The sequence below is a fragment of the Symphodus melops genome (genome assembly GCF_947650265.1).
Source record: "Symphodus melops genome assembly, chromosome: 1".
NCBI lineage: Eukaryota > Metazoa > Chordata > Actinopteri > Labriformes > Labridae > Symphodus > Symphodus melops.
The window spans coordinates 51595353-51609108 of NC_136691.1; the positions used below are offsets into that span (position 1 = coordinate 51595353).

The 13756-nt window shown below is 42.4% G+C and overlaps 1 protein-coding gene across 1 annotated transcript; it reads right to left on the reverse strand.

Moving 5' to 3' along the window:
* Positions 1 to 1137: 1137 nt before the first annotated feature.
* On the reverse strand, positions 1138 to 12860 carry me2 (malic enzyme 2, NAD(+)-dependent, mitochondrial). The gene is made up of 16 exons (XM_079365632.1): positions 12747 to 12860; positions 11346 to 11407; positions 9558 to 9709; positions 6252 to 6385; positions 6012 to 6161; positions 5814 to 5889; positions 5110 to 5271; positions 4813 to 5026; positions 3883 to 3980; positions 3664 to 3777; positions 3415 to 3526; positions 2554 to 2696; positions 2297 to 2399; positions 2109 to 2179; positions 1428 to 1526; positions 1138 to 1312 (listed from the first exon to the last, which is right to left on the reverse strand). Exons 3-16 carry the CDS (start codon positions 9669 to 9671, stop codon positions 1151 to 1153), a joined length of 1752 nt encoding a protein of 583 aa, XP_079221758.1. The 5' UTR covers positions 9672 to 9709; positions 11346 to 11407; positions 12747 to 12860; the 3' UTR covers positions 1138 to 1150.
* Positions 12861 to 13756: the final 896 nt, after the last annotated feature.

Genomic DNA, 13756 nt, shown 5'->3' on the forward strand with positions numbered 1-13756 from the left:
GTGTCCTTTGTGAATCATCTGTTAAGAGTGTTTACATGGAGTTAGGCTGTTTATTTCATAGTGATGTAATCTAGTTTTATAGTTTAGTGTTCACATGAAACAAAGAAAGCCGAAAGATAAATGATAATTAATATTGAACAAATGTAACTGGTTTGTTTAAATTCTTTAACAAAAAGATAAAGAACTGAATAAATACTAAAATTCAGATTCATTTAATTGTTATATTAACTTAGATTTTGTTTTCTTTCATTTGGTGTAAAATGGGGAAAAGGACTGTAAGGATGCTAAAAGATGCTTGGTTACTTTTTCATTTTAAGTTCAAATTTAAGACTGATTTGATTCAGCATGTTTATGTTTTTTTATGTTTCGAAGGTATACAACCTGATGAGCTTCTGAGGGATTGTTTGAGTGAGAACAATAAATACATATCACAATGAAGCTGAGCTGTGAAGCATGTCCTCTGTGTTCTTCAAGGCGAGCAAGATGATGGCCGAATTCTTTCCCCTCCTGCTCTAGTTAACCTCTCGTGATCGGCAGAGAAGCCGAAGTCAAAATAAGTCGTAAACGTGTCTTTTATGGATTGATCAGTGAAGCCACCAGAGGCCCGTCTGATGAGAGAAAAAGGCCTCGTTCAAACATATGCATGTTAAAAAGCTTCTAGAAGACATGAGGAGTGTTCATGTAGCTGAGATGATAATTGCATTGTACATGGCGTTAACCCTTAAAATGTATAATTTAAAAGCTGATCTTGTTTTCATTTTTAAACTGAGTCTAGATGATTAAGATGCAAGGTTTCAACAATGAAACCAGATATCTGCGCTGCCTTTTTCCTGCCACCAGAGGGCCTCCAGGTGCTGCTTTGGTTTACGTGTGACACAGAAGTGACTAAGAAATGGATGTGAAGTGAAATTGGCCTTTTCACCTTGAACGTCCTCTTTCGAACTCCACTCGTTCTACAATTTCACAGATCTAGTAAGACTGATTTGGTGCAAATGCAGCAACAAGACAGCAGGGCACTCCTTCTATCTGAAGTTGATGTTTGCACTCAAGACAACAGCGATCATCTCAAGAGATCTGTGATTGCAAATTAAGTGTGAACAGAGGAAGAGGGGCATTGTGAGAAGGAACACAGTGAGGGTCTTTTACACCTCTATTTAGCTTTGGGGGTGAAGCTGACACCTGGCCAGTCGTAGGTGTCAGGCAGGAAGGAGTCATAGTCGGTGTTCCACACAGTTGCACGGACAAATTTGTCCTTGTCCATAGGCTCAGGGTAGCGGAACGCCATGCCTTTAGCATAGACATACTCCACCACCTGCAGCAAGAAAGACAATTATTGGCATTAACTTTCACTGTGAGACAAGTGTTGTGCCAAGCTGGAATCTTTACTTCTGGCTGCACGGTACATCAGGTATATTCAGGAGACTTGCCTTGACAGCCATCTGGAGAGAAACCTCTCTGATGTTGGACAGAGGAGGATAGAGTCTTCCTTCTTCCAGGTCTTTGTCAGTCAGGTGCTCTGAGAGGGTCTGGAAGGAGTAACACATGGTTTTAGGCTTTTGATGAAGTCTTAGGGTCCAAAACAGACACTTACACATTTACCTACAGCATATGACTCTGCTGTTTGATTATGACACTAGTGTGTAATCCTACACGTAATTATGTGCTTTTAAAAAAGGAAACATAAGATGCAAGATCTTAGAAAATGGTGTTGAATCAAATCCACTGAATCCAAAATGCAAATACCAGCGTTGTCTAATATGTGTGAGACATTTGAGTACTGGCCGAAGAGAACGAATAAATCATGATGTGACCTTTATCAATAATACTATAAATCAATGAGGTTAAATGTCGGCCAGAGAAAAAGGACAGAACACAAATGGATGGAAGGAGTGCAAAGCAGGATCAGCCTTTAAAAAGCTCCTCATCTATTAGTTGTTAAGGCAGGCTCTAGAAAGAGAGGGAAGAGGAGACATCAGAGGGTTAAAACCACCAAACACAGCGTACATGACAGCGAGAAAGTGCAGGATGGAGTGAGGGGCCGAGGTAGAGATAAACTTCTGTAAATGTGTAAAACACTAAAACAGAGATACTGAGAGATGACGTCAGACCTTGGCAGCTTCTAAGAAGATGGTGTCGCTGATGTGTCTCACTCCGCTCAAGATCACAGCTAAAGCCACGCCTGCAACAAACAAAAGGAGAAAACTCGGCTTCGTTTTAAATTCACAAAAATATTTCAGGTCGTAGATCCGTCTCTCCTTTTCACTTTTGTTCATATTCCGTTTAGTTCTCCGTTTACCTGGGAAGATGTAAGCATTGTTTCCTTGTCCAGGAGTGAAGACACGGCCATCACTCAGAGTCACTGGACCGAACGGACTACCGCTGGCAAAAAGACATCGACCCTGTGGAATATGAGGAGGTGATGATGATGAAGAGGAAAAGAGGACATAAACAGGAAGACGTGATGTAACACGTGACGAGCAAACTAATCAGAAATGTATTAACTGATTAATGAATCGAAGTACGAATGACAGTAAAGCCACAAGAACGGCGTACATCCGTGAGAGTGTAGGCGTCCTCTGCCGTGCACTCTGCTTTCGTGGTTGGGTTACTCAGGGCGAAGATGATTGGTCGTTCGTTCAGGGCTCCCATGGACTTGATGACGTCGTGAGTGAAGAGACGTCCCGCTCCTGACACACCTGAAGAGAGAGAGGACTGTAAGTCACACTGTGCTTGTGAGCTACCATTGCTACAATTCACTAAGCAGACACTTTTATCCACAGCGGCGTTCATCAGAGAGCAAGTAAAACACGAGCACGAAAGGAAACAATGTCCGAAAGTGCAAACCATCAGCTTTGAGTGGAATTGGACAGGCAAGGCACAGAGACAAAGCACAAACCAACTTAAAAGCCGTCAAACAAAACCATCGTTGTCAACCGAGACTATGGTTATTATGAAAGAGCTGGGTCTTCTGCTTTTTCTTAAACATGCCTTTGGATGTTTGTCCCACTGGGGGGCGACAGAGGAGAAGAGTCTAGTTAGCGTCTTAGGACCCTGTTGTGAAGGTTGGATCAGACGCCTTTGATTGGCAGAGCATAGTGGGTGGCAGGGAGTGTTTTCCTGGATTATAGAGTTTAGGTCAGGAGGAGCTGTTGTTGTCGATGTTTGGTAAACGAGCAGCAGAATCTTACATTTGACACGAGCAGTAACTGGGAGCCAGCGTACGGAGATGAACAGCGGAGTGATGTGTGCTCTTATCGGTAGGTTGAAGGCCGGTTGTGTTGCTGCATTTTGATCGTGTGTGTAGGAAGGCCTCCCAGTAAACAGTTGCATTGCTAAACAGGCTAAGCCCAGAATGACTCCCTTGAAATGACAGGAGGATTTAAGATGATTTAAAACAGAGAAAGCCTGAGGTACCGATGATGGCTGTTGGTTTGATGGTGTTGACGGCGTCCAGGAAGCTCTGCACGTCTCCTGGACTGTCGTGAACAAACGCCTCCTGGTTTGTGTCCGTTTTCTGCGGTCTGCCCTGTGAGTCACAGTGAGTCAATACAAAAAAAAAAAAGAGTTAAACCAATCTTTACTAATTATACAGACTGTCTGGCTTCCTGTCCAGACAGACGTATCATTTATGTTATTTTAATCCACACACACGCACACACTGACCTTTACTAGCAAGCCATGTTGGTCGTACATCCAGATCTTGTTTGTGGCCTCAGCATGGCTCATCCCCGTCTCCATCATGGCCATTACAATCAGACCGGCGATACCAAGAGCAGCCTACGAGGAAAATAACTGCATCAAGTTCAAGATTCTAATTATTATCCTCTTTGGTCAGTAGGGGGCAGCATGGCTTTAGAGCGACATATTGATTACAAATCTTACCTCTCCAGCTCCCAGGAAAAGCACTCTGTGTTCAGTGATCGGCTTTCCCACGGCTCTTTGAGCTGCCAACAAACCAGCAAGTGCTACAGACGCAGTACCTGGACACATCGAGAGGGACATACTGTACGTTCATAAAGAGGCATTCTCTGCTACATGTACACAACACACAGTGAATATCTTTGATTGAATGTGTATCTGTGGTCTCTGTCTTTAATGGACCTGATTCATCACACAGATAATCAGTCACATCTTGATCATTACAACATCCATGTTGGCTCCAGTACGTACAGACTTCACACGCTGGCTCACCATGTGCTTTAGAATAGATTTGGAGACCCTGCTGCTGACCTTTAGGGCTGCTCATGGCCTCTCTCCATGCTAACATTAGACAGCGTGAGATTCTGGGGCAGAGCTCTTTTACTGGTTGACAGAGCATTCACAGTTAAAGCCCTGAAGCTCTGGTAAGAGCTGCACAACTTTTAAAGATCTTCTTTAAACATCGATCAGAGAGAGTTTCCTGATTTCACTTGAGTTTAATGATCATTGAGTTCTATTGTTCTTCTATTTTATGATTGGCTGCTGTAATGAAATGTGTTACGTACAGACACGCAGTCATTCCTTGAACTCATCACGGGTACATTTTCTAAAGGCTCCCCTACACGATACTGCACTGCCTTGTAGAAGCTCTGTGAGGTCGCCACACGTTTATTAGAATGGATTACTTTCAGACTCCTGAAACTTCCTGAAATAACTTTAAACAAAGGAGACAGGGAGGGGTGGACTCACACAGCCAAACCCTTGTGAAGGTTTTTCTCAAGCAGCACCAACTGAGCTGTTCCAAAGTGAATTAAGGTGTTGGCTTAAAGTGATATTATTCTAATTGATGACAAACAAACAAGCTGAGCGCTGTGTGAAGAGTTGTATTCAAACCTTGGATATCGTCGTTAAAGGTGCAGTACTTCTCCCTGTACCTCCGGAGGAAGCGGAAGGCGTTGTGGTTCCCAAAGTCCTCAAACTGGATCAGCGTGTCTTGTCCGTATTTTTCCACCACAGCTTCCATGAACTCATCAATCAGATCGTCGTAGGCTTGAGAGCGATCTCGCTTCTGGTACAGGCCCATGTACAGCGGATCCTTGAGGAGAGTCTGATGAAAGGCCAAGGAGGATTAGATTTCTGCAAAGCAAATACATACAGTACATGTAGACAACACAGGCTCAGCTTTCGTACCTCGTTATCTGTTCCAACATCGATCGCTACAGGCAGACACTTCTCAGGTCGGATGCCGGCGCAGGCGGTGTACAGGCAGAGTTTTCCTACAGGGATTCCCATTCCATAAACCCCCAGGTCTCCTAATCCTAAAATACGCTCTCCATCAGTCACTACTACGGCCTGCAGAGAGAGAGAGAGAGAGAGAGAGAGAGAGAGAGAGAGAGAGAGAGAGAGAGAGAGAGAGAGAGAGAGAGAGAGAGAGAGAGAGAGAGAGAGAGAGAGAGAGAGAGAGAGAGAGAGAGAGAGAGAGAGAGAGAGAGAGAGAGAGAGAGAGAGAGGAGAGAGAGAGAGAGAGAGAGAGAGAGAGAGAGAGAGAGAGAGAGAGAGATGAGAGAGAGAGAGAGATTTAAGAACTGCAACGTTATAGTTACTCTTTTCTGCTGGCTGGTAAGTTCTTTTCCATTCTTATTCAAATTCAAAAAACGTTATTTCCCCCCGGGGGGAAATTCTTTCATCGAAAACATGAATCCATCCAGTTCGAATCAGAAATACGTTATTAATCCCAGGAGGAACATAAGGTCACACAAGGCAGCGACGTAAAGGCAGGATGAAAGGAACTCAGGGAGACGTCAGGGGAAGACTGGTCTGACATTTCTGAACGTTTTCAGGCGTGCATGTGTGAACACAGTACAGGCGTCACTGTGAGCTTTTCTAGTACTCACTGCAACATCAGTCTCTGGCCAGTTATCCAGGATGGATCGGACGTGTCCTCTGTCCCGAATCGAAATGAACAAACCCCTGGTGAGAGGCACAGAGACGAAACGTTTAACATTCAAACATTCACAGAGAAGATGCACAGCTCTGTTCCTCCATTGTTCTATTACAGATGTGGATTGTTGATGGATACACTTCATTCTTACTTGGGTCTTCTAAAGATGTGTCCATACTGTGTGCAGGCCAGGCCTACAGTGGGAGTGTAGACTATTGGCATTAACTCTTCGATGTCTTCCATTAACACTCTGTAGAAAAGCCTCTCATTTCTTTCCTGGATGCCCATCAAGTAGACATACCTGTATGAAAAAGGAGGGAACGTTAGAGGGCTCGTTTGAAGCTAAATATGCTGAACCATGACATAAAGACGCCCGCACTGTGGTCCTTACTTCTGTAAGGGGTCAGTTATCTTCTTCAGATTATTCTGAAAGCGCATGGCCTGAGTGTCCTGGGTTTCCACTTTGGGAGGTAACAGACCGTGTATCCCCAAAATCTGTCGCTCCTCCAGAGAGAAGGCCATGCCCTACAGAGCACAAACAAAAAGAGAGGAGAACAATTCATCACGTATTATCATTGAATTATTTAAATAAAGCTACAGTGCCTATAATGGGTTTACAGTCTGATGTGTTGTGTCTGCCTTGTTTGTCACAGTTTAAACTCTCAACTCAAACGTTACAACGACTGTTGTCTTTAAATGTGTTTTCATGGTTAAAAGGATTTAAGCAATACACTGATCAGAATTTACTGTGATAAATAAGAAAACAGCCTTCTCACTCAGCATGTGTGTATTCTGCCTGTGGGATGGAGGGCTGTGTTTGATGAACAGGGCTGAGTGTCATGCAGTCAGATCAAACACAAGCTAGCATTCAGCTGCATGAACTCTTTCATTTTCGTATACATACGTTACACAACATATCATGAACATGTGGAAGGTATTTTGCAGTTGGAGAAAGGAAGAAAAAGGGCGACAAGAGGGGAGTAAACCTTTAAGAGGCCAATGAAGAGGGCTCGAGGTAGAAACACCCCATGTACTGTACAACAGAGAGGACGAGAGTGGAGGAGGGGTACAGAGGGGTTTCACATTCCTACACTGAGTGTGTTACAACCAGCCAATCCATGAATGAAATATGGGCTCAACACGTGGAAGCTATAACGTGTGGAGCTGGCAGAGGGTCTGATTATTCAGCGGGAGTGATGTATGTTGGGGGCTCCCCTGGATTAGTGCTGAGTCATGGTGATGGAGCGTTTCACTTCTCTCAGCTTCACTGCCCACTTCCTCTCTGTGGAATGAATCACGCTGCTGCTATCTAGATCTTTACGGATTTAAATGTTTTGCTGATTGTTCAACATTGTCAGTAAGATTTTATTCTGAACAACTCAAACTAGTCTGAAAAAAAAAAAAAAAAAAGCTCTACACAAAATAGAAAGATGAATACATCCTGAAATGCTTCCTAAATAACTCGCACAGATTTCCTGCTTTTGAACAATTGATACCATTTTAAAAAACCCTGTTTGATAATTGTTAACCGACGTCTTTGGTTTGGCTCATTTTTTTAGTTGATCATTTAAAACGTCCTCCGAGAAATCAAACATCCTGCTTACAAACTTCCCCTTCAAACACTTCCTTTACATCCGCTCATTGAAAACGTGTTCTGCTGTGCATGTGCACAGGGTAACTGATACATTCAGTGAGTGATGGTGAAGGGCCTGACAGACAAGCGGTTATGTCGCTCGCTTAATGTACTGAGGCGGTGGTCCTCGTTGTGGTAACCGTGGGTCCAACCTCGGCCTGTCTCTCCTCAGTGTCCTATCTAATAACTTCACGGAACAAAAAATAAAACAAACGTATACTGTAGGAGTACAACTAGTCACCTGACCAAAGGAAGACATGAAATATTAAATAAAGCAACACGTATAACAAATGTAGAGAGCACTTGTTATATACGAGGATTGACGAGTGTCAGATGATGGGAGAGGATACAGCACCTTCTCACAAAATATATTGAATTACTCAACTTCTCTGAAAGTGTAAGATAATAAGCAGAGCCTGTCTGTAGCTCTATGACCATTATGTGTTTCTATGCTCAGTCCTAATGAGAGTCACGGTGCTGATGAAGAGGAAGAATGCTTCCTGTTTGTGTCTCACCTCGTGCAGTTTCAAGATTAAAGACACGCTGCTGGAGTCTAACGGCACATTTCATTTCAACTAAACAGCGAGCGTGTTCACAGGAGGAGAGCAGTGAAATAAGACTTCTTCTTACAGCTTGTAACACTTCTGATCCTGAGAGACATGAGTTTCTGAATCAGACCAAAGCAGATAAACACAATGAGGAGGTTTACAGCAGTGTAGCAGCTTTACATCCAGTGTTTCCATCAGCCAGCTGGCCTCTGACCCCGCTGTATGTTACCAGATCCATGTTTAGCACGACATATGCACTCCAAGCTAAGTTTAGCACAACCTGCACACAGAGTGAGATCATGTCACTTCAAGCTGCCAAAGCGTCATGTTTCAAATGTCATTTGTGACTTGTAGTAGGTAAAAGAAAAAGTCACAAGAAACCCCCACGCAGTCAAACAAATAGCCACAGACTGACTGCACATTTCCAGGGAGGAGACTTTAAAGAACACCATCTCCAAACCCCCAACAGGTCCGACCTCCATAACGACCATCGAGCTTGATGCTCATGTGAACATATTTATTAGATATTTGTTCAAGAGTTGATTCATCTGTTTGTGTTCCCTGCCTTGCTGCAGAATGCATGCAGCAGTGACAGTAACACTGTGTGGGTGTGGCGGTTACACCTGCATGTCCAGGTCAGGTGTAAAGCACCTTTTAAACACAAGGAAGTCCAAAGTTCTTCACAGACAGGCATACCACATCATTCAGAGGCAGGGCGGGGTATAAAGAGTACAATGACCTGATATAAATAGAAGAGGAAAATGAAACTGTAGTGCACACAGGCAGTCAGTCAGCACACCTCACAAGATGAAACAAAAAAAACTGATTTGGCAAAGATTTGAAGTTTAACCACAGAATCGCTGATACTTATAGGCCATATAGACTTCTTTCCACTTTGTTAAAACTTTAAAATCGTAGTCGACACAACAAGTGTTAACCTGAGCTTTGAGGAAGGCTCATCATGTCTGCATGTGTTAGTCATGTTGAGGCAAAGAATTCAAACTGTAAAGCTGTTTGGCTCATTTATATTTCACGAGTTAGGAAGCAGTGTTACTGAGTTGTTGTTTTTTTCAAATCGCTGATGATGATACTTTCAATATTTCAAAGATGTACAGTAAGTACAGTTACTAGCTCGGCTCCCTGAAGAAATCATGACTTAAAGGTTTACAGTGTTGGAAGCAAATCAGTACACGCAGAGAGACATCAGAGTGAGGGGGCTGCAGTGACTGAACCAGTGACAAAAAAAGAGAAATGATCATTTTACAAAATATATAATCCAGTTATAATTTAAAGAATTTTTCTACCAACCAGATGGAGACAGAAGACTTCAGACATGCATCACAGTTTCTCCACCCAGATGCACAAAAAGCTAACGCCCAATTAGCCCTGTTTTTGATCTGGACATAACTGGCATGGATCCAGAACAAATGGGCTGACCTGCTCAAACATATGTTAATAAAGCTGCCATCTGTTTAACCACTGAGCCTTTTTAAAAAGCCCACACAGACAGACTTACTTTGTTCGTGCGAGGGCTGAGCATGAGGGGCTTTCCTTTCTCTTTGGTGTGTACCCATCTGCAGACAGAGACGCAGGGCCTCAGGGACCAGGTGGATCTCAACCGGGACAACATGGTGGACACTCTTAGTCAGGTCCACGGGTGGTGGGAGGCTGGTGAGAATGAAAAGAGAAACAGTCACGCTAAGGAGGATTACAATCGATCTGTAAGGGTCGGCCTTATCTATCTAATCTCATCTATAAAGTAAGTGCTGAATATTACCAGCTCGTCTTCAAACATGAGTGCACATGTTCACATCGCAGAGGAAGGACGAAGTGTTTAGCCTGTTTCATACCAGAGTACACATGGAACTATGTCTTTGTGTCAACCTTTTAAACATGACATCACCAGACCTTTTTTCACACTTAGCTATGACAGTCCTCTGAAACACACTCGATCACAGAAGCCTTCAGATGCACACTGCCAGTTCAGACTATCCCACACTCCAGGATTACAGATGCTGACAGCAGGGGCCGGTTATTCATCTAGACTGAAGAGATTTAGTGTGTGATCTGAGGAAAAAAAAGCTTTGAAAGACTGTCCTAATCCTTTTTGCATTGAGCTTCACATGAAGACAACTCAATCATGGTGACATCAGCCAACACACACAGGAAAGACGGGGAGTGAGAGAGAGACAACACAGGCTGGAGGAGAAACTCATGAGGAGCACCTGCAGAATATAGGAATATTAGTTTTTATTCTCCAACCATGAAGCTTGTTCTGTCCATATTTAAAATAATCCATCAACATGAAGGACAAAGGGACAGAGGTATAAGAGGTGCATTGTACTAGTGTTTAAAGTGGATTTTTATGTACCGTACATGAACAGGGTGTTAGGCTGAAATGCAATGCAAAAATGGAAGGCGATGGAGGCCCTAAAAACAACCTCACACATGATATGCAAAATCTGCATGTGACGTCAGAGTTTTCAGAAAAGACACATCATCAACACTCTCACTCTCACGAGGGCGGAGGGCCTCTGCCGTGCTTTCAGCTGCTGATGGCAGCCGGGAATAGTATCCTCATTGTAGGAGCTTTGTCACGCATGTGACCCGTGATTCACAGTAACGTGTTGTGTTGTTACAATTAGGGGAAAGAGGTCAGTATACTTCCCTCTAAAACCGAGCTGCATAACATTCAGAGCACCACCTCTCTTTGTAATCGTTATTGTAGCAAGCAGTCCTCAAAGACACAATGCTGTCTTAGGCGTTAACAGTTTTTTTGCTTCGTGCATTGGTAAAGTATCATAGTGCAACGAAGCGAGCAAAACAGATCACAACAGAAAAGTAGCCATCGTCATTTCTTAAACTACCAACGATATAAAGTCATTACTTTTACATTTAGTCCACTTTCTTTCTTCTTCACGTCTTTGTCAAAGCTAAATTCATTCTGACCTTCCTTTATGTCATGGCCTGACCCAGAGGAACTGCAAGTGGACCTGTAAGCAAGTTTTGTTGGTGACAGGCTGCAACGTGGTCGTTATCACACGCAGCGTCTATTTCAGTCTCCTCTTCACTTACTACGAGTGGCCAGCAGACTTCTAAAAGTCGTGGTCCTTCAAAAATACAAAAGAGGTGAGGAAACGAAAGTCTGTCTGTACTTACTGCAAAAACAATGTCCAATCTTTGTTATGATATAGAAACATCTAAAAACATGTGGGGGGAGAAAAAGCTCCTGAATGAACAACATGCAGCTGAGCTGTGACAGAGACGAACCTAGAGTCATGAAATGTGATAAACCAGAGCTCACCTGTGCTGTCTGGGCTTTCCTGTCCTCCTCTATTCCTCGCCTCACTGCCCTCACTTATCTACCTTTTATATCAAGAAAAAAATAGCCAATGGAGACACAAAAATAAATTCATAAAAAACAAGAAAAAAAACCCCCGTCCACATCATTCAGTGCTACATTAAATTAAGCTTGCATCCCTAAAGGCCCCTGTTTATTATATTATTAGGGATGCATATTTTCAATTAGCATGTACTTGTTCAAAACAGATTCAGAGTAAGAACTTCTGTCTTATCTCGAGTCCCTCCTTTTACACAACAACATCTGATGAATGAAATGACAAGTATAGCCAGCTGGCCCCGTCCTGGCTTACAACTACATTTCCAGGAAATATTTCCTAGAAAGCAACGTTTAATCCGAGGCCAAAGTGACAGACTGTGTGAGCAACACAAATAATGAGCAGACAATTCAATTCTCTGATACTCGGAGAGGAAACGGCTTTGAGGCTGTCCTTTTGACTTCCTTCCTTTGAGTTGTACGCCATACACAAAAAGTGCTTCTGCCACCTGTTTCAAGAACACAGAAAGCTTTCCAAAAAAAAAAAGTAAGCAAACAGCAGACAGAAAAAGCTGCACTTGCAATTAAATATCACTTTTTTGGGGTCTGGAAATACTGTCAATATGGAGATTAAAGACAACTGAAGACATGATGCAATAACTCAAGTTTTCACTCCTGAAAGCAGAAAGCCAGTGCACATTTACATGGACTGTAAGCATCATCTGTTAGTTTTAGACACAGTCAATAACACGATCTCAAACAAACCACACCCGCGCACACACAAACACACACACACGCTTCATCTTATTATGGTTTGAGAGGGGCATTTTCCAATGAACATAGTAAACAGATATAAAGGTTGAAAATTATGTAAATAATTTTACAGTAGAAACTAGGTCATTAGGGGTTTTTTATTGGTTTTCAAATGTAAAAAAACGACGGCTATTTTTACCACTCCATATTTCTCCTCCATCTTCTGCTTGATGGGAGTAGATGGAAGGCATGTAACTACCGAGTGTGACAACCATATCATGTTTACATTTAAAAAAACATCACATCTACATGTCAACAGTTTCTGACATTGCAGTTGACTACTGTAAGTTGAGCTTTTTTTTTTTAACGCAACCATAAACAGGACGTAGCTAACTGATGCTACATACTAACATTGACATTTGAGCACCTGTTTTAACGTAAATGTCACGCGACAGAAAAACACCCGCATCTGACACGAGACGTACAGTAAGGCGGAAGTTGTAACCGGATGAGTTGCTCGTTGACAGTCATTCAGACCCCCTTTGTTCGTATATTCTAATAATTCTTGGCACAGACTTTCCTTTTTTTTAAGAGACTAACCACGCGTCTTCTTACCTGCTACTTGATATTATACACGCGCACAGTTCCTTCCGTCGGATAGTTTACTGTTAATAAAGCATGTTTCTCCAGGTTTTATACAGAACACTACAGCTTGACCTCTTTGGTTTCAGCCTCAGATGGAGTGAAGCGGTGCTGCAGAGGAGAGAGAGGGCACCCTCACGCGCTGTGGACGCTTTGCGCGTTCATCCAATCACATGTCGGGATTTCCTTCTTGGTTACCGTAAAACTCTATGACGTGTGCAAGAGTTATGAGGCCCATACTCATCAGCCGTAGTTAACCTAGTATGAACTGAGAAGTCGTAATACGTGAAGTACTTGGGATTTTTTGAAAATATTTTAATGCCGTTAAATAAAATGTTTGTGTGTATTTATATCTTGGTCTTTTGACAAACACTTATTTAGTCAGTGGAATTTATTTATTTTGTGTTGAACTAAATGAAGTAAACGAATTAAATGTGAGCATCACAATAATATGAAGTGAATCACTTTTTCCCCACTTCATAAATCAAGAAAGCTATGCCCCCCCCCTTCTTTTTTGTTGTTTGTTGTTGCTGAATATGAATTAGAAACAATAAAAATAAAACATCTGTAAAAAAAAAAAATATATCCCATTATTACAGTAGAGGGCGTTAGAGGTCTGGTTTGAATTGTTCATCTTAGTTCACGTTGGCTGCAAAACAACAGGTGGGCCACTGCTGAACAGGGCTTCTCAACATTTAAGGTCCTGAAATTGACCTAATTGTTTTTACTTTTTTATTGCAGTCATTTCAAAATGTACACGGTATATTCCTATGAATATTTGAACAAAAAAGGTCAACAGTGAAGAGCCCATTATTGACTGCATAACTCCTTTTCACTCAGTGAAATTACAATAACAAAAAGGACAAAACTAGCTTCACTTTAAACATACATTTAAACTCTCTTTTGTATTTGTCTGCAATTTCTGTTTGTATTTTACCACGTGCTGTGATGCTTTTTTCTTGAGTTGTGTGTTAAGAACTATT